General features: G+C 61.7%; 1 protein-coding gene and 1 long non-coding RNA gene across 3 annotated transcripts in view; both read left to right on the top strand.

Annotated features, from left to right (window-relative positions):
* SLC7A5 (solute carrier family 7 member 5) overlaps window positions 1–8,092 on the top strand; it is a gene marked incomplete at its 5' end in the record, with an annotated part of 30,284 nt that extends 22,192 nt beyond the window's left edge. Inside the window, 7 exons of the mRNA XM_034639045.1 lie at window positions 387–431; window positions 848–971; window positions 1,755–1,858; window positions 2,286–2,382; window positions 2,806–2,955; window positions 4,618–4,795; window positions 5,907–8,092. Of these exons, the coding sequence (XP_034494936.1) occupies window positions 387–431; window positions 848–971; window positions 1,755–1,858; window positions 2,286–2,382; window positions 2,806–2,955; window positions 4,618–4,795; window positions 5,907–5,962 (754 nt within the window). The remainder of the gene's footprint in view (window positions 1–386; window positions 432–847; window positions 972–1,754; window positions 1,859–2,285; window positions 2,383–2,805; window positions 2,956–4,617; window positions 4,796–5,906) is intronic.
* A 5,161-nt stretch (window positions 8,093–13,253) lies between these two features.
* On the top strand, window positions 13,254–18,226 carry LOC109490202. Of its 2 annotated transcripts, XR_004629152.1 has the most exons (4): window positions 13,254–13,414; window positions 13,879–14,066; window positions 16,543–16,684; window positions 16,910–18,226. It is a non-coding gene; the product is annotated as an uncharacterized LOC109490202 (long non-coding RNA). The 2 variants fall into 2 exon arrangements; XR_004629151.1 differs by having other exon boundaries at window positions 13,879–16,684.
* The last annotated feature ends 522 nt before the right edge of the window (window positions 18,227–18,748 follow it).

Below are 18,748 nucleotides of genomic sequence, written 5' to 3'. Positions count from 1 at the left end.
GCACGGAAGCTGTGAGGGCTGCCCTTCGGCTCTCTCCCCCACGTGGCCTCTGAGTCTGCCCTCGAGTGCTCGTGTGGATGCGAAGGGCTGCACGTGGGGCGGGTCTGCGTGTGGGGGAGGTGCACAGGGTGCCCCCTTGGGCCTGGCTGTGCCTCTGCCCGGGGGTCAGAGTGCATCAGAGGACAGGCCACGTGGGGGTGGGCAGCGCTGATTCCCCTCAGGACACGGGGCCCCCAGCTGCTCACCAAGGGGGACCCCTGCAGGTGAGGGGGGGAGCCCCGCTCTGCGGGCCCAGAACAGCCAGGAGGGGCTCCCGGGGGGTCTGAGTTGTTTTCCTAATAATTGTGGGAGGAATGTATTATGAAATTCTGCACTTTCAATTCCAGGAATTACTTGAATTTTGTCACAGAGGAGATGATCAACCCTTACAGGTATGAGTACGAACAGACTTGTGTTATTTTAACGTGAGAGGAGGAGGAAGCCTGGTCCTGTCTCAGAGGCAGCCACGGGCCCGGCCTCGGACAAGAGCAGGGCCTCGCCGGAGGGGTGCTGGGGCGGGGTGCTGGCTTCTGGCCCCTCACTGTCTGCATGGTGGCCGTGTGGCCTGGAACAAGGCTCCCCGGAGGCCCAGGGCCCGAGGCTGGAGGGCCTGAGTCGCTGGCCCAGGTTCACGCAGCCGCCCACCTGCCAGCTTCCAGCCCCTTGCCCGTGCTGGTGGCCGCTTTCCCCGTGCAGTGAGGCTCAGGACCTGGCCCCCGTGTGTTGGAGGGGGCACCTGCTCCCCACTGTCCAGTCTGGCCCCGTGCTGGGCTGCCCTTGGATGACGCCCCCCTCCCATTCCTTCCAGAAACCTGCCCCTGGCCATCATCATCTCCCTCCCCATCGTCACCCTGGTGTACGTGCTGACCAACCTGGCCTACTTTACCACACTGTCCACGGAGCAGATGCTAACGTCCGAGGCTGTGGCCGTGGTAAGACACCGCTTCGGAGCCTGTGAGGCCAAGCAGACCAGGCCCCTCCTCCGTGAACCACACCCTCCGTGGAGCGGTCGAGCTGTGCTTTGCCACCCCCCGAAAGAGTAGGGCCCTGGCTCTTAACCCGAGGTCTCGGGAGCCCCGTTGCCCAGCCTCCCCCAGGCCAGTCTGTGTGACTTGTAAAGCCAAGTGTGGGGCTGGGGGTACGGTGAGTCCCAGGCAAGCCGAGTGCGGGGAGGTGGCCTTCCCCCACCCGCAGCCCGGATGCACGCTGCACTTGTGGGCCCTGGGTTCAGCGGAAGGACGCGGCCTCTCCGGACCCCGCAGAGGTGGCCGGCTGAGTGCCTTGTCAGCCCCCAGACCAAGCCCCAGAGCCAGGGCCTCAGCTTTTGGAACACCCACCCATTCCGCCTTCTGAATAAACACCCAGCCAGAGACAGCCGTGCTCCCCTTCCCTTGAGTGGATGTGCTGATGGAGGGAGGCCGTGCACAGGGCCACCCTGGCGTCATGCAGGGTGACAAGTGCCTGCGGGTGTGGATGGGGAGTGAGGCGCAGGGCCCCGTGCCAAACGGGGTCCTGTCCCTGGGGCTGTTACCCAAAGTGCAGACCCCAACGGGTCACTTCAACTGCAGACGTCTCACGATGGGCATGTGGGAAGCCGTGCAGGCAGAAGTGTGCTGGGGCCAGGCTGTGAGGACAGCCTATTGTCCGGGTGGAGAAGTTGGAGCCCCGTGCTCGGTGCCTGGAGGCTGAGAGGCTCACACTCACTGTCTCTCTAGGACTTCGGAACCTATCACCTGGGCGTCATGTCCTGGATCATCCCCGTCTTCGTGGGCCTGTCCTGCTTCGGCTCCGTCAATGGGTCCCTCTTCACGTCCTCTCGGTGAGCCCCCACCTGAACACCCTTGCATCTGCCGGGCTCTAGAGACAGGAGATGCCACTGGCGCGGGGGAGGCCACTGCACACCACCTTCTAATGTGTGCTCGAGGTTATGTTTTGTCCCGTTTGAGTAAAACGGAAATAGGGGAATCGCGAACTCTACTCTGTCCCCCGGTCCTCTGCTCGGAGGTGACACAACTGTGTCCTTCTGGACTCTCACGGGTTCATTTCGAAACCCTGCCCAGGGCACTGGAGGCCCAGGGGGACTGGAGGTGAGGAAGGTCGAGTCTTCCCCTTGCCAGCTGAGCCCCTCAGGGACGCCGAGAAGCCCAGGCAGGGAGCCCAGCCCCAGGGGCATGGGCCCTCTCCACTCCCTGCCCTGCCTGGGGGCACGTGGGGAGGAGGCTGAATGCCAACTGCTCTGCCCGCAGGCTGTTCTTCGTGGGGGCCAGGGAGGGCCACCTGCCCTCCATCCTCTCCATGATCCACCCACAGCTCCTGACACCCATGCCGTCCCTCGTCTTTACGGTAAGCAGCAGTGCCATCCAGCGTCCTGCGCTCCGTCCCGGGGCGATGGCACGCGGGCTGAAGGGGGAGACTGGCGTGTCCCTTGGGGCCCGTCTTGGGAGCTTCCCAGCCGGAGGCTGGGGGAGGGGGGCTGCGCGTTCTGTCCGCACGAAGCCTGTCCCGGCTCCGCCTGCTGTCCGCTGGCTGCAGACTCGAGGCGACACTGAGACGCCAGTCATTGGCATGAGTGGGTCTTCACGTCGCGCTTCAGAGATTTTTTTTTTAAGTTTTTAATTCCAAAAGCTCCGCGTAGTGGTTGTAGAACAGAAGACCTGGGAAGTATGGAAGGGTGCGAAGCGAGCGCTGTCCAGGGGCAGCCGGGTGCGGGCCACTCCGGGAGCTCTGCGGGCGCTTTGTCACGAGATCGCGTTTCTCTGCTCACAGTGCGTCATGACCCTGCTGTACGCCTTCTCTACAGACATCTTCTCCGTCATCAACTTCTTTAGCTTCTTCAACTGGCTCTGCGTGGCCCTGGCCATCGCCGGCATGCTGTGGCTCCGGTACCGGAAGCCCGAGCTGGAGCGGCCCATCAAGGTGAGCGGCCGGCCGGTCGGCCCGGCACAGCCACTCAGTCCTGTGCCCTCTGGCGTGTGGCCGGGCAGGCCGCTGCCCCTCTTCCCTGCGCCAGCTGGGGGTTAGGGCACCTTCCCCAGAACATTCTGGCGAGGCTGGAGCAGGTCTGTGTGAACGTGCTTCCGAGCTAGGCAGAGAGGTAGCTATTTCACAGGATGACTGTTATCGGGAACCTCTTAAGTGCCGACCACGTGACTCCAGGTGCTGGGGTTCATCAGAGAACAAATTAGACCCCTAAGTCCCCTAGAGCCTCTCTTCTAAGGAGGGCAGAAGCAGTAAGTACGGAACCCGCATGCCAGGTGGGGGGTGATGAGCACTGCGGGGCAGGGGCAGGTGCCAGGGCAGGAGGGGAGACCAGCTGGGGCCAGTGGAGGTGCCCACGGCGCCCGCCCTGGCCTCAGCCTGCCCAGGAGAAACCAGGGTGCTGGCCCTTATCAGCTCGGTCCTGGGGTACAGCTTCCCGGGGTGACACTGTCTCTCCAGGAAGGGGTGCAGCAAAGGCCCCGTGAGCACGTCAGCCACGGCCCTGACCCTCACGGCATGGCCAGCGGCCCACTGGCCAGCAGCAGCTCCTGTCCCTTGTCCAGCACCTGCTGGCATGTGGTCCTCACAGTGGGCACCTGTCCACCAGCCTCCTCCCTGCTCCCCACCCAGCAGTCTTGCAGAGGCCAGCAGGGTCCAGGAGAGGCTCTGGGGGACCAAGGCAACCTCAGTGCCCGGGATCATCTCGGCTCTCGCTTGTGGGGGGCGCCGTCCCCACGTCAGCCAGGGCTGTGGCTGGCACTGTCACAGTGGGGCAGGCGGGGCATGCCATGTGGACTGAGCTAGTGGGACCCTCACTCGTCCGTCGTCCCCCGGGGTGTCTGCCGGTGTGCAGACGGCCGAGTCCAGGTGTAGATGAGGGTGCCCGGCAGAAGGCACAGAAGAGCAGAAGAGCTGCCAGCCGGGCTGTGGGCGTGTCTGCGGCTCCCCTGCCTTGAACTCTGTGGGTGGGCCGCGTGCCCGTGGGGTGCAGACCGCAGCCCTGCCTGTCCACAAAGGGCTCTCTGAGGAGGCGGGTGCTGCTGTGTGTTTAGTGGGTGGCCACGGTCTTCCCAGAAGCGCCGGGCCCCTCCTTTGGGTGACCGTGGGTCGGGTGCCAGGCCCAGGTCTCCACCCGGTGATGGAACCAGGAGGCTGACCTTCCCTGACCTTGGGAAGGCTCAAGGGACCAACCTGGCTGTTTCCATCTTCCCGTCAGCACTCTCTGTGCTTGGAGTGGTTACTGCCCGGCCCCGCATGCTGAGGGCAGGTAGAGGTCTCCGTGGTCAGGAGCCTGGCTGCCTCGTGTGAGGCTGACTCAGAAAACCACGCAGGCTGGAGCTGGCAAAGGCTTGAACAGGCCCCGGAGGTCAGAGCCGTCCTTAGCTCGGCCGGGACGCAGGAGTGGCTTGGAGTGGGGGTGCAGGGGGTGCCCGATACGGGGGGTCCCAAGGGAAAAGATGCCCCCAGCAAGGACACAGGGGATGCGGTGCATTCATCCGGGTGGACGGGACTCAGGACAGCAGGTGGTGGGAGGTGTGGGACGGGAGTGATGGAGGACAGGCTGCCGGGCCTCAGCTCCTTCCCCGTCCCCGTCCCCAGGTGAACCTGGCCCTCCCCGTGTTCTTCATCCTGGCCTGCCTCTTCTTGATTGCCGTGTCCTTCTGGAAGACCCCCGTGGAGTGTGGCATCGGCTTTACCATCATCCTTAGTGGCCTGCCTGTCTACTACTTTGGGGTCTGGTGGAAAAACAAGCCCAAGTGGCTCCTTCACAGCATCTGTGAGTACCTTTTGTCCTCAGCCCGGGGCCGCGGGGCCGTCTGCAGCTCTGGTCTAACCCCTCATCCAGGAGCAGCTGAGCGCCCCCTGTCCCAGGTCCCGGGGTCGGCCAGGGGCGGTGACAGTGTGCGAGGCCCCGGCCAAGGGGCCGGCGATGAGGCGTTTACGGTGCTGACCAAGGTTTGGGGCACTGTGGCGTGTTGGGCAGTGACGTCTGGCCACGTATTTCAGGGATAAGACGCTCAGCTTGGCACCAGCTAATCTCAGAACAAGGGATTCCAGAGAAGCAGGCTGCTTTTGCCAAGTAACGAAATCCCACCGTCTGTCGCCAGCTTAAACACAGTCGGCTGACCTAGAAAGGCAGAGAAGGACAAGGCAGGATCCCGGGATTGCCATCCTGGGCTCCATTCACAAGCCAAGCTTAGGTCCCGTGACTGAAATCATGCTGTTTGTGGCGGGATTCTAGAAAAGTCAGGGCATCCGCAGGCCTGCACCCCAAGCACTGCGTGCCAGGTGGCCGTCCTGCATTCTCACTGGCGCCTGTCGGTCATTTTGGGGAAGCTTTCCTTCCAACCCAGCCCACAGGCTCCCTGTCAGTCATTTTTCAGAAGATGCTGCCCAGGGGCCTGCAGCAGGACCCCCTCTGTCCTGAGATTAGCACCCACGATGAGTGCTTGCAGGGTCCATGGGTGCCACATGTTGATTGGGCCCCTGGTGCATGCCCACCTGGTCCAGCGTCTCTGCAGGACTGCGGGTGAGCCGTGGTCATCCTGAGGACGGCGTGCCTGCTGCCGGTCCTGGTGTCTGCCTGGACCCTCTGTCCCATCGGGGCTCCTGAGAACCCCGGGCTCTGACATAGGCCGAGGGCTGGAGCCCACGCCTGCCTGCCGCCACGTTGCTCAGCCACACCAGCTGGGTGACGTGCGGGTTGGCGCCCAGCAGTGGGGAGGCCTGTGGGCCCCGGGCTCGTGTACACGCATCGGGAGGTTTCCAAGAGAGCCCTGGGTTTGTAGCCGCTCCTGCCGCTCTGGGAGGTGTGGCCACAGGGGCGAGCTGCAGCCCACACCGCCCGGCGCTGCCCCCAGCTGACTCAGCTGTCCCCCCGCCCACAGTTTCCACCACGGTCCTCTGCCAGAAGCTCATGCAGGTGGTGCCCCAGGAGACATAAGTAAGAAGCACCGAGAAGCTGCCGGAAAGAAAATGCACAAAGATGGTGTTGAAACATCTCACCCCTTGAAAAGCGACTCCGGAACTGTCATCCAGGCAGCTCAGCTGAGCGCCCCGCTCTGTCCCTCCACCGGGTCAGGGGGCTGGGGCCACAGTGAAAACTGGTACGACTTTAGTCCCAGAAAGCGAACGTCTATCTTAACCTCCACGAGTGTAGCACTGCGAAGAGTCCGGGCCCCTGACCCACCGCAGGCTGGTCGCCAGGTTGGGCCCTTCACCTTTCAGCCTTTGTTTATTTGTGTGTTTTTTTTTTTTTTTATTTAAATTTTGGTCAAGTTGACGCCACCAAGATGATGATTTTCTAAAGAAATGAGGGGAGTGGGGGGGGGGTTTCGCCCCCTGCCTCTCACAGCATGGTGTGCTTCCAAGGGACCAGGTCGTGTTGTGGGGCCCGGCCCGGCACAGGCTCCCAGGAAGGGAAGGATGCTGAGCGTCAAACACTCCAGTCCCACGAGCGAGCTACCAAGACTCGGGCCTCGCCGTGTGGACCTCAGAGTTGCACTGACAGACGGACGGCGGCCAGACCACGCGCTTGGCTTTCTTTTGTTGTTGTTATAGATGCAGTGACTTTAGCGAAACTAATCTCGGGACTTAGGTCTCTTTGCCTTAAAGACCCAAGTGTAGTTCCCTCCCCAACCCCCAGAATAGAGAAGAGAAAGAAGGTCACCAGAACAGCTGCCTGCAGAGAGTGACTGATACTGGCACCCCCAGCTCGGCGGAAGGCAGGTTCCCGCGCCTGGTGCCCGCCGCAGGCGGGATCCCCGAGCAGAGATCTCGAGCAGCTGACGACCCCGAGCTCCCGCCCATGTGTGCCACCCAGGACATCAGCGCAGGGTCTGCGTCTGGGCTAGAGCCCGGTCACCCGGGACGCACTGGGCTTCTGTCTTCGCGCACCCCGCCCTGGACGCCCACGTGAGCAGGGGCCCGACAGCAGGAGGACTCGGGTGCGGGCTGTGGTCACACGGCTTCTGAGCTGTACCATATCCGGTACTGGGACTGACCGAGAGTTTTTCCAGGTAAAGACTCACATTTGAAATCTACAGCGAACCAGGTCAGAATGGCAGACACCGTGGTGGGGAGTCCTGAAGGGCTTCCCCCCGGTAGTCCCTCAAGACCGCCCTCTCCGGGGCCGGAAGGACTGACCCCAGCAAGCCGCCTGGAGCTGGTTAGGGCTCCTGGGGGGGACCCGCCGTATGGGGACCCACCCTCCCCCACGGGTACGGCCCTCCCCAGGCCGGACTCCACTGCTGAGACGCTGGGGCCGCTCTCACTGTGGCTGTCCGGACTCCTCGGGCTTTCGTCTTGGTGCCCGTGGAGCTTTCCCAGGGGCGGCAGTTGAGGCCAGCGTGGAGGTCCAGCTGAGCCCTCAGGTATCAGGCTGGAGCCCCGCAGGGCCACGTGAGCTTGGCGTGGCCAGCCTGCCGCCATCTGTCTGGGCTCCAGGACCCAGAGCAACCTGGAAGCAGCTTGGGAGGCCAAGAAGTCTGCCCGTTGTCCGTCCGTCCTGCTTTGTGTCTGAGCACAGCGCTGGCTCTGGGAGGGATGCGGGGAGCCGAGGGGTCCTGGCAACCTGCAGGCGGATCTGGGGAATCGGGGCACCGTCACCCCTGCGGGGATGGGGGGCTGGGAGGGCCAGGGTTTCCTTCTCACAAAGGCGGGTCACAGGCCATTCTCAAGCCTGCTGTGAAGGCCGGTTAGCGGCCCCAGCTGCCATTCCTGGAGCCGCGCCCCCAACCCGGCCCGGTGGGGGGGCCCTCTGCCCGCAGGCACGGGGCGGGCTTCACAGTGGCATTCTGGGCGAGACAGAGACTCTGCTCTTTGTGACCGCTCTCCTGACGCGTGTCCCGAGCACGCGTGTTTGTCCGGCTTCGTGTTTTTTGTTTTAAAGCAAACCCTGTCGTTACCAGCAAGCCTTTGTGCACGGGTCTGCTGTTTCACCCAGTCCTGACGTGTCACTCATTTAAAGGATGCTGTTGGCTCCATGTGTATTTATTTGCGGGGTTGACGACCACCCTTGCTGCTGCGTGGTGTTCCCACTGTCCTGGAGTCCCCGTGTGTCAGCTGGCCGCAACACCTACTGCGGAGTGGTGTGTGTGGCCTAACGTCTCTTCCTCTCTTCCCGTCAGTGGCTAACCTGTTGCGCGTGGCTGGTTCAGGGTGGGGAGTTTGGGGGTTTTGTGGGGGGGGGTTTCGTTGGTTTTTGAAGAAACACGATCAAAATCTTAAGTAACTGCTGGTGGTTGTCCGTGTCTTTTTCTCAGCGCCGGATTCTGGTGTAGGAATGATCCCGGACGTTGTCCGCATAAGGGGGGTTGATCGTGCACGTCTTGGCCCACCTCATTCGTTCGCTGCATGGCCTCCTTGAGGCCGGCAGCGTGGGAGGCCCGCCACGGTGGCCACAGCCCCCATCTCAGGATGGGTGGTGCCAGCCAGGAAGGAGGCAAGAGGCCTGAGTGGGGGTTGGGGTGTGCCTCTCGGAGGGGGCTTTGCAGTTGAGATGGAGGACAGTGGGGCCACGGGCCGGGGCGGCTGCTGGGGCCAGCACCAGGAGGGCAGGGGGAGGCTGTGCCAGCTTGCGGTCAGGAGGGAGGGCCGAGCCCCGTCCCTCATTTCCACAACATCCTTGAGTATCTCGTCCAAGCCCCGGCGTGGAGCAGGGCTGACAGCCACACCACTCCTCCACGGACCCACAGACAACACTCAACGGAACTCTGGCACACTGTGTCCTGAGCGTTCGTGTTTGAACGGGTCCCCCGACTCCGTGTGTGCACTCCTGCATACTGAGCCCCAAGCCAAGGGGGTAAGGGGCCGCGTGGGCAGGGCTGCCCCGACCTGCTGCCCCCACTGCACGCCCTCGCACCCTGCCCCTGGGGGCCAGGTGCCCACAGCGGTCCACACTCCCACCCAAGCGCCGTGCTGCTCCCTGTCTGCTCCAGGGAGCCCCACTAAACACACAGACAGCTCGTGGTGCGTCCAGGAGCACACACAAATCCCACATCCATTCCCAGAGGAGCAGGTGGGAACCCTGCAGCCCTGGCCCCGGCCCAGGGACAGGCTGTCCTTTCACTGTTGCCAATGAAATGGTCTCTTGACCCCTCAAAGGACGGTTCTCAAACCAGGTCCTCAGACCAACCACAGCTGGGACCCTGGTCCTGCTCTTCCTGTGAGGAGTGGGGAGAGGGACATGGAGGCAGGGAGAAGGGAAACGGAGGGAGGGAGCGGGGAAAGAGAGGTCCACGAGGTGGGGGTGCTAGGCATGTTCAAGCCACAACCTGCAAGCACTCAGCCGTGTTCACATTCCGAGGAGCCCCGGGGAGGCGAGGAGTGATGCTGGCAGCTACAGGAGACTTCTCGCCGTCCCCCAATTCCTAGGAAATCCTCCAGGCTCACCAAACTCACCGGGAGCTTGTATGGACTGCTGGTGAGGGGTTTGGGGGTGTCAGGCCAGCAGCAGCAAGACAGGGACCCTTGTCCATGGAAATAGCTACAACCACTGTGAGTGTGGGTCGCAGTGCAGGTTGTGGGGATGGGGTCAGGCAAGGGGAGGGGAATTCTGAGCCCAGTGGGAGGGGGCGCGGTGACCTCCCGGGCCAGGTGAGAGCTCTGGAACCTTGGGGTGTCACGAGGACCCCAGGGAGGGAGCGTGTGCCTCCCTCCAGACAGAACTTTTTTTTTTTCTTAAAGGTTCTATTTATTTATTAGAGAGCAGGGGGAGGGGCAGAGGGAGAGGGAGAAGCAGACTCCCTGCTGAGCAGGGAGCCCTATGCGGGACTCCATTCCAGGATCCTGGGATCATGACCTGAACCAAAGGCAGACGCTTCACCAACTGAGCCCCCCAGGCGCCCCCAGACAAGACCCTTTCTGAGAATCCCAAATACATGACCTTTCTGTGGCCTCCAGAGTCCATAAGTGCTTGGCCCCCCTCCCCCACCGAACAGCCTCCAGAGATGGGGGGGCCCCAAGCCCTGAGCCCACTTCCTTTGGTGTGGTCCGCCATGAAAGCAGGCAGACCCTCTCCCCTGCACACGCACACGGGCTGCCCACACCAGAGGTAGGGTTGGGGCCCAGGCGCCCTTACCCCGCAGCCAGAAAGTTCTAAATTCCTGCGCACCAAGCAGGCTGAGTGCTGCCCTCTGCACTTCTTGGGGTCCAGTCCAGGCAAGACCCAGATCCTTCTGTCTCAGCCCGAGGGTGACTTCGTGCTGCCAGGAGGAGCTCCACCATGGGATTAAAGTCAGAGGCTTACAGCTCGCATGCCTGCAACGCCCCGGAGGCAGCTCGCTCACAGGACGAGTCTCTACCAGTTCCCCTGGAGAGCAAATACTGTCCAGGGCAGAGAGGACATGGAAGGCTCCAGAAGGTCCCTCTCCCTCAGCAGCCTCCATGCAGGCTGTCTGGAGAGCGGCATGTGGCCCCGGGGAGCCTCTTCCCCTCGAGGGTGGGCTCGGGGCCCAGAGTCAAGGCGTGGGTCTGTCCCTGCCCACCGGGGTCCCCACGCTTCCAAGCCAGTCCCGCCTGTCCCTCCTCGGGGAGGCCACCTTATGAAGCCCTTAGACAACCCCTGGCTTGAGGTTGGGAAAGCAGTGTGGACAACCTTGACCCTTGACCCCGAGGTCAGCGGGGCCACTCCTCATCTTGAGAGCGGCTCCAACTGTTACACAGCCAGGCCGCTGACTTCGCGTCCTGCTTGCCCGACCTTCCCGGAGGGCCCAGCTTCACGCTCAAGGAGTCGAGTTGGGGGGTGGGGGCTGCGTCCTGACTTCTTCCATTGAAGCCGCTACTGTTTGATTTCTGGGCTCGGCTCCCCTCTTGCGGACGGGGACGGATCCCACAGGGAGGGATTTGTCACATAAAACCCACGTCTGGACTAAGGAGAGACTATTTGGAAGGGCTGGCCTGTCGCGGTTGGGACCGTGAGCGCCTGGGGGACAGGCCAGGGTTTCTCTTCTGGAAGGCAGCCAGGCGGGGTCCAGGTGGAGCGGGTGTCCCCCCACCCGGGGGCTGTCTGCTGGCTCGCCCTGAGGGGGGCCAGGGTCAGGGGTCTGGGGAGGAATGGGGGCCAGAGCACAGCGTGGTTAAGGAGCTTTTTGTTCTGGTGGATGGGTGGGGCCGTCACTGCCGAGGCACAAGGGAGTGTCCTCTGGTCGTCGGGGAAGGGGGTCCCTGGCAGTGAGCTGTTTCCAGAACACGAAGGGAGAGGGCTCGTGAGCCCTGGCTGTCCTCCGGGGCGGAGGCCTCGCCGAGGTTCTGCGGTGTCCGAAGGAGGACGGGGCTGTGGTGGTCTGTACCTGCACGCGAGACCCCCACCCGGGCCACCTGTAGCCCCTACCACTGGGCCCTACTGCCAGCCCCCTTCATGGGGCCCCACACATGCAGATCCTGGCCTTGCTTTCCTCCCCGTTCAGGGCGCCTGGTGGCTCAGTTGGCGAAGCGTCTGCCTTCAGCTCTCATGATCCCAGGGGCCCTGGGATGGAGTCCGCCATTGGGCTCCCTCCTCAGTGGGAAGTCTGCTTCTCCCTCTGCCCCTTCCCAGCCCCACTCCTGTTCTCTCTCTCTCTCTTAAATAAATAAAATATTTTTTAAAAAGAAGGGAAAGGTGGAAAGAGTATACAAGGACATTTCCCTGAGGGCAGAAGATCTCTGGGAGAGTCTATGGGAATCAGCCACCTCGGGAACCGCCAGGTAGGGCACTGGAGGTCCTGGGGACGTGGCAGGAAAAGGGATTTTTGCCCTGTGCCCTTTTGCTCCTTGTAGGTCTTGAATCACGCAGATGATTCACCCATCCATGAAAACAGTACTTTTTAAATGAGCTTTGACAAAGCAGCAGGCTCTCTGGGATGCTGGCACTGTTCCGTGTGGTGCCCAGGGTGGTGCAAATTCATTGTGCTGGGAAGGGTTGTGCGCTTTCTGCAGGGGTCTTTAAGTGCACACCGGACGTGTTGCTGCCTGGCCTCTGCCTTGATCTTGCTGTGCGTGCTCGATGTGCCCCGCAGCCTGCAGGATCCGCCCCCAGCATGTGAGGACGGGGCGTTGGCATCCCTCCATCTGCAGCCCTAGCCGTGAGCCCCTCGCTCATGAGGAGCTGGACATGCGGCTCAGGGGCCTCAGTGCAATGGGCGGGGAGGGCGGGGTGGGGACAAAGGACTCGCTTGTGTTGGTAGACCCCCAGGCTAGCAGGAAACAGGGTCCGCATTCAGGCCTTCCCAGGTCCTGGGGTCACTGGCCGCCTTGAGCCCTTTTCCTGCCTTCTGAGGCTGGGCCCCTTCAGTGGAGGCCCTGGGAGCCCTTCAGGGACCAGACGCGTCTGAGACATCGGCGAGCCCGCTCTCATTGTTTCTTCACCTCTGCTTCCAGCTTGATGAGGCCTCCTTGGGGGGGACGCTCAGGATCTCTCGGGACCGTACTGGCGCCCCAGGACAGGGCTGTGGAGCTGCAGCTGGGATGACCTTCGGGGCTCCACACCCGGAGGCCCCACCTCGCTGTCCCGGGCAGTCACCCTGGGCAGACGCCTCCACCTTTTCCCCACGCGGCTCCCGGCCCTGACCGGGCTTGCTTCTGCAGGGCCGACTCACTGCCGTTTGACATGCTTGGCCGTACGACACAGAGGGCTCAAGGAACTGGCCGCATCCTCAGGAGTTAGAATCACAAACTCAGAACGTCAAAGGGCCGCCCCAAGAGCATTTACAGATGGAGAAATGGAGGCAGAGAGTGAGAGAGAGAGCATGAGCGTGGGAGGCCCTCAGTTTGGTAAGTGTGGACCCTGCTGGGATTTCGGCCTCTCCACCAAACACGATGATCTCACTGCTTTCGCTAATTGCGTATTTTTGAGCAGCTGCTAAGAATGTCTTCAGGTGTGTATTGAAAGCAGAATTCCAGCCCCCTCTGTGGTTCTCTTCCCAGGCTTCCGGGGTCCTTACAGCCAATTCAGAAGGATACAGAGCACACAGGGGCCACTAATGAAGTGATCGGAATGAGCTTAAGCAGGGGGCTTAGACGGGTACGCCCTAGGGTACAGAGAGAAAGTACTAGAAAGTGTGCTCACCTATGGAAGGCCGGAGAAGAGCTACCGTCCCCCCCGCCCCCCCCGCCGAGCTGCTCTTGTGAAGGGAAGGGGGAGGTTGCACAAACCACCCCATGGGGTCTTTCAGGCCTGGGAAACATCCAGAGCTGCGCCATGGGAGGACAGTGTATGAGCTCTTACAAAAGGAGGAGATCTGACCTCTAGGGCCAGACCTGGATTTTTGGGGATGGGATTTGCTAGATTGGCAGGTCCGGAGCCATGATGTAGGACGGAGGCATTCAGGCTGCAGGTTTCATGGATCCTCGTTCCCCAAAGACAGGAAGACCAGCAGCTGGACTTCTCAGGCTAGGCGGCCGTCCACCAGAGGGGCTGGTGAGTTTCTCTCGGTCCATGTGGGGTGTGGGAGGCCTGCGGGAGGCCACAGTTTCTGTCCTGAGCCCTATTTGTTCCCTACTTCTATCCTTGCCTCAGGGAGCACGTGGAAGGGGCTAGGAGCAAACACGTAAAGTGCATAATGCCGTGCCCACTGCCTTTGACACAAAGATCCGACTCCTGAAATGCTCCCAGGGCCTCGCACATCGGCCACCTGCCTACTTTTCTAAAAGTTGTTGAACCACCTCTCCTCCCTCTGGCATTCCAGGCCATGACGGCCTCCTTCCATTGGTAGAACGTCCGGTGCCTGGGACACACCTCAGGGCCTTTGCATGTGCTGTTTCCACACTGAGCCGCTCTTCCCCGCCTCCTTGCCTACACTGCAGCCGCTCCCTGGGCTCAGAGCCTTCTCTCCACCTCCGGGCTTATTACAATGTTGTGAATTGCCCTTGGCTTCTTTTCAGTGCCCACGTGTAAGAACATTTTGGATACTGGAGATTCCTGGAGATGCTTTGATGGAAGCTATAGAATAGAGAAGAGTGGTCCCCCCAGGACCTGAGAGGGTCCTGGCCCACGGCTCTCCAGAGAGGCAACTTTGAGCACATGGCTCCTCTCTCCGAGGCTCGGTTTCCCCACCGTGATCTCCTAGGCGGTAAGGGTTAAGACAAGTGGCCTATGCCTCATCCTTCCTCCCCCTTCCCTTCCAGGACCCTGAGGCCGGTGACAGATTGGCCACCTCCCAGCCCCTGCTTCAGGAGCGAGGGCGCGTGGCTTGGTGAGAACTCTGAGGGAGAAGTGCAGCGGCCTCGGGGGAGGCTGCCTTCCTCGGACACGACTGACTGCAGCATGAGCAGGAGGCCGACCTGCAAGCCGGGCAGGTTCCACAGGGGCGGGAGGGGTGCGGGGTGAGCTCAGCAGAGGCACCCCTCCCTCTGGACTCCGGTTACAGTGGAGACCAGCTGAGCTCCCGCAGCTTCCCTGTGAGTGGCTGTGGGGTCCTGAAGCCGGGGCTCCTGGCGTGGCTCCGGGCAGGACAAGAGCCATGCCCGGGATGCGGAGGAAAGAGCTTCACCATGGCTGTGAAAGCCCCACCACCCCTGGGAGCGTCCGGCTTGGTTCGGGCTACCGGAGTGGGCGCCGCCCGGCGCGGCCCAGATGTCCTGTCGGGACTGGGCCTCACCGTCCCCAGGTGGCGGCTGACGGCGCTCAGCAGAGCCCTCCCGGACTCGCCCTTGGCTGGAGGGTCCGCTGGCCTCTCTGCAGGCAGCCGGTGTCTGCTGGTGGCTGGACATGTTCCGAGGCCCCTCCGCCCCAATTCGGGATGATTCCTGCAGCCATCCCAGCCCCGAGCTCCTGTGGGGTCAGCTGAGGCCTCTGCCATGACCGTCTGCAGTTCAGCGTCTCCCTCTGCCCGGCGGGGCCACCCCAGCAAGGCCTCACCTCCTGTGTCAGAGCCTGCCTCCTGCGAACCACACAAGAGGGCCCACGCGGACCAGGGCCACGTCCGTGGGAGAAGGGGGAGTTGGTCTGACCCACCCTGTACCCCGCTCTCTATCTTCGCCAGAGCACTCGTACCCTGTGCACATGAGAAGCCTGAGGAAAGCCAGGGAATCGGGGGGCTGATGAAACGGGGTGCCCGATGCCACCCCAGGGCACAGCAAGGGTGCCAAGACTCCTGGCCTCTCAGACACTGGAGCTGGAGTCCGGCTTCCTCTCCTTGTTGCCGCTTCCTGCTTCCTTTCTTTGGCTCCAAAGGAAAGTCTGCATCTCTCCCCAAACGCGGGGAGCTCAGGACCATCCCTGGGAACCTCAGAGGACAGAGCCTGCTTCTGCGGCCGTCCTGACATTCCTTCCGCACGGCCTGTGGGCCAGGGCACGGCGGGCATCATTAACTCTTCTAAGCAAACCTAAACTCTCCAGTCCCAACATCCGCACTGCAGGCAGCAGAAACCCCACTCGGATAAATCTCCCCTGGGTCCCCGTGTTTCCTGACCCCTGCCCTCCCCTACTCTGCTTTCTGTCCTTGCTTTTGGCCAAGAGGACGAGCGGTGTCCAGTATCAGCAGCGTCCCTCATTTTCATACTTTGCTTTGCAAAGGTGTGTAAATGAGTTCAAGCCTCCTGGACAGGTTTGGGCAGTGTTTGCTCGCGCCTGTGACTCAGCACTCCCATTTCTGGGTACACATGCACCCCAGGGCATGTGCGAGACTGTTTGCAGCCGTTCCAGTTCCAGTGACCCAAACTGGAAACTGCCAACAAGACCGTGAATCCCAGAAAGGAGACATTGTGGTCGTGCGTTGTAGGGACAATGAGCATTGGTGAGAGTTGAGGGGCTGCAGCTAAGCGTGGCCACGTCGTGTGCCACAAACCCAAGACCCCGTGAGAGAAGCCTTCACGAAGAACTGCCTGCTGCACGATCCTACTCCCAGAAAGTCTGAAACTTGGGACAGGATCAGTGAGTCTGCACAGCAGGTGGTAGTGGGGTCAGGTGTCAGGGTCCTGGGGCCGCTGGAACGCATCAGCACAGGCAGGGGCTTCAGCAACAGACATTTATCCCCTTGCTGTCCCAGAGGCAGAGGCGTCTGCAGGGCCAGGCTCCCCCCGAGGCCCCAAGGAAGGGACCTTCCTGCCTCTTCCAGCTCCTGGGTGCTCCAGGTGTCCCTCGGCTGGTGGCCATGTCCCTCCATCTCTGCTTGTGTCTTCCCGAGGCCTCTCCTCTGTGTCTTTGTTCAAATGTCCCCGTCCTTAGGAGGACACCAGTCGTGGGCTCTACGGCCCACCCGACTCCAGCATGACCTCAGTGTATCTTAGTTACATCTGCAAAGACCTGTTTCCAAATGAGGCCACGTTTTGTGGATCCAGGTGGACACGGTGGGGGGCTGCTCTTCACCCCGGTACCGGCATGGAGGAAGGCTATGAGCTCCCAAGGCGGCTCCCGCTAGCAGGGGCGTTCTGACTCTGGCTCCCCGGCCGTGACCTTGTGAACCCCACCCAACAGGGTGTGCGGCGGGATTCGGGGGACAGAGCGTGCACTGCACTTCCACGACACACTCACAGTAGAGAAGAGGGTGGCAAGAGATGCAGATCTGCTCATTCCACAGAATTGTATTCATATGGCCACTTTTCCAGGGCCACCGAAACAAACGACCACAAAATGGGCGGCTTGGACAGAGATGTACATCTTGCAGACCTGGAGGCCAGACGTCTGACACGGGGCTGGCAGGACTAACGGAGAGGTATCCGCAGAGCTGGCCCCTTCTGGAAGCCCTGGGTAGGATTCATTTCTTTGCTCCCCCAGCTTCTAGAAACCACCTGCTTCCCTTGGCGTATACCCCTCTTCCAAACCCAGCGGCTCCTCTGTGACTTCCTGCCTGTCTCTTACAGGGACCTGTGCTGACACTGGGCCCACGTGGATGGCCCAGGACCGTCTCCCCATCTCAGGTCCTGAATGTAATCACACCCATAACGTCCCCTTCACTCTGTAACTTATCCACAGGTTCCGGGGATTAGGACACAGACGTCTTGGGGGCTGTTATTCTGCCAACTGTTTACCTACCTTGCGGCCTCTGAGAGAAGGGGAGTGTGGACAGGTAAGCTGGACCTGAACCACCCCTGGGGGGCCCGGGAGTGAGGATATGTCACCCCATGGGAGACTGTAAGGGCAGAGCCATAGGGCCCTTAAGAGCGGGACGAGCACGGCACCTGGCGATTTGCTACGGAGCGGATTCAAGTGCTGGACGCAGCCGGGAGTTTTGGGAGATGTGTGCACCAGGTAGGGTGCTGTTCAGATAGCAAGTTCCGGAACACTCTCCGGCCCCAGGGCCTCCACGGCAACATGGCTCAAGCCTGGGACTGCATCGGTGACTCGACGTTTCCCACCCGGACGGGCGTGCCGTGGCTGCCCCCCAGTACAGAAGGAGGCGCAGCAGCAGGAGAGGGACCGGGATCCTCGGCAGAGACACTCGTGTGGGCACCGTGGGCCCCACAGGCTGACCGGAAATGACGTCCGCTTGGATTCACCGGCTCTTTCCCCCTCGTTTTCCCGACGGTCAGACACTGTGTCTCCGTGGCTCCTTTTCTGCAGGCTCCAGTGAAACGTGGCTGCTGAGCCATCAGCGTCCCGCCCTGTGGCCTCCCGTGGACAGCTCTCCATGGACGGCCTTCCGTGGATGCACGAGTCAGCGCTCGGCTGGCTGCCCTGCAGGCCTCCCCAGACGGGGCCGAGGGACCCTCAGGAGATGGGGCATGGCTGGCGCTGTGAGTTTGGACTTAAGCCACGACGAGGTGTTTGCAGACTCCCTCGGAGAAGATGGGAAGATACGCAATGTTCGATGTGACAGAACAGGCAGGATCTCGTGCTTGTAAATAACTCTGCACTGGGACTTGGACTCATCTTGACCCCGGATGTCCGGCCTCTCCCTCCCCACAGCTGTGGGTGAGGGAAACCTGCTAGAAAACGCCACCCAGTGAACCCAGTATAAACAGACCCTTCGTGTGGAAAGGGAGGCCGAGGGGGTGGCGTGTTCCCTCGAACGCTGCCGGCCCTCCGGGGGCCCTGGAGCTTGACAAAGCCTTGACCACAGGCGAGCCCGTTCCTGTCAGGAGCCGCGTCCAGGATTGTCCTGCGTGGTCAGGCCCGTCATGAGGACCAGGTCAGATGCCGCGTTTGCTCTCGTTGGGGAAAGCGTAGAGGCCCCATTGGTCTCTGTATCCGTGTCCTGTTGTAACAAAGGGCCACATACGGAGCGCTTAGCCACAGACACGTCCTCACTCAGGCTCTGGAGGCAGAGGTCTGAGATCGAGGTGTCCGCGGGGCCACCATATGCCCTCGGGGGGCTCCGGGGTGGTCCTTCCTGCCACCAGCAGCTGGGGTGACTCTGCACCCCCTGGCTCATGGCTGTGTTCCTCTGACTGTGGCCCCGTGCTCACGTGGCCTGTCCCATGTTTCTGTGTCTGTGTGGTTCCTGTCTCTCTTAGGCCACCGTCCTTGGACTCAGGGTCCATCTGAATCCAGGATGATCTCATCGTGAGATTCTTACCTTCATTACATCTGCAATGTCCTTCTTTCTAAACAAAGGTCACATTCTGAGGGTCTGGCTGGGTATAGTTTTTTCTGGGGACACGTGGGTTTCGGACTCCGGTCTCCAGACTGGGAGAAAGTAAGTCTCTGTTGTTCTGAGCTGCCCCTTCCGTGGTCCTTTGCTCCAGGACACTTGTGCGACAGCTCTTGCTAGGTTCTGGAAAGCAGGGTGCCTCCTTGTCCTGGCAGCTCTGCCGATCAGAGGGTGCCTCCCCTGAGTCTTGTCCACGGTCCAACTGCACCAAGCCGAGTGTC

Source organism: Ailuropoda melanoleuca, chromosome 12 (genome assembly GCF_002007445.2).
Source record: "Ailuropoda melanoleuca isolate Jingjing chromosome 12, ASM200744v2, whole genome shotgun sequence".
NCBI lineage: Eukaryota > Metazoa > Chordata > Mammalia > Carnivora > Ursidae > Ailuropoda > Ailuropoda melanoleuca.
The sequence above is the reverse complement of the archived record's forward strand: the minus strand, read 5'-3'. Positions and strand labels throughout refer to the sequence as shown.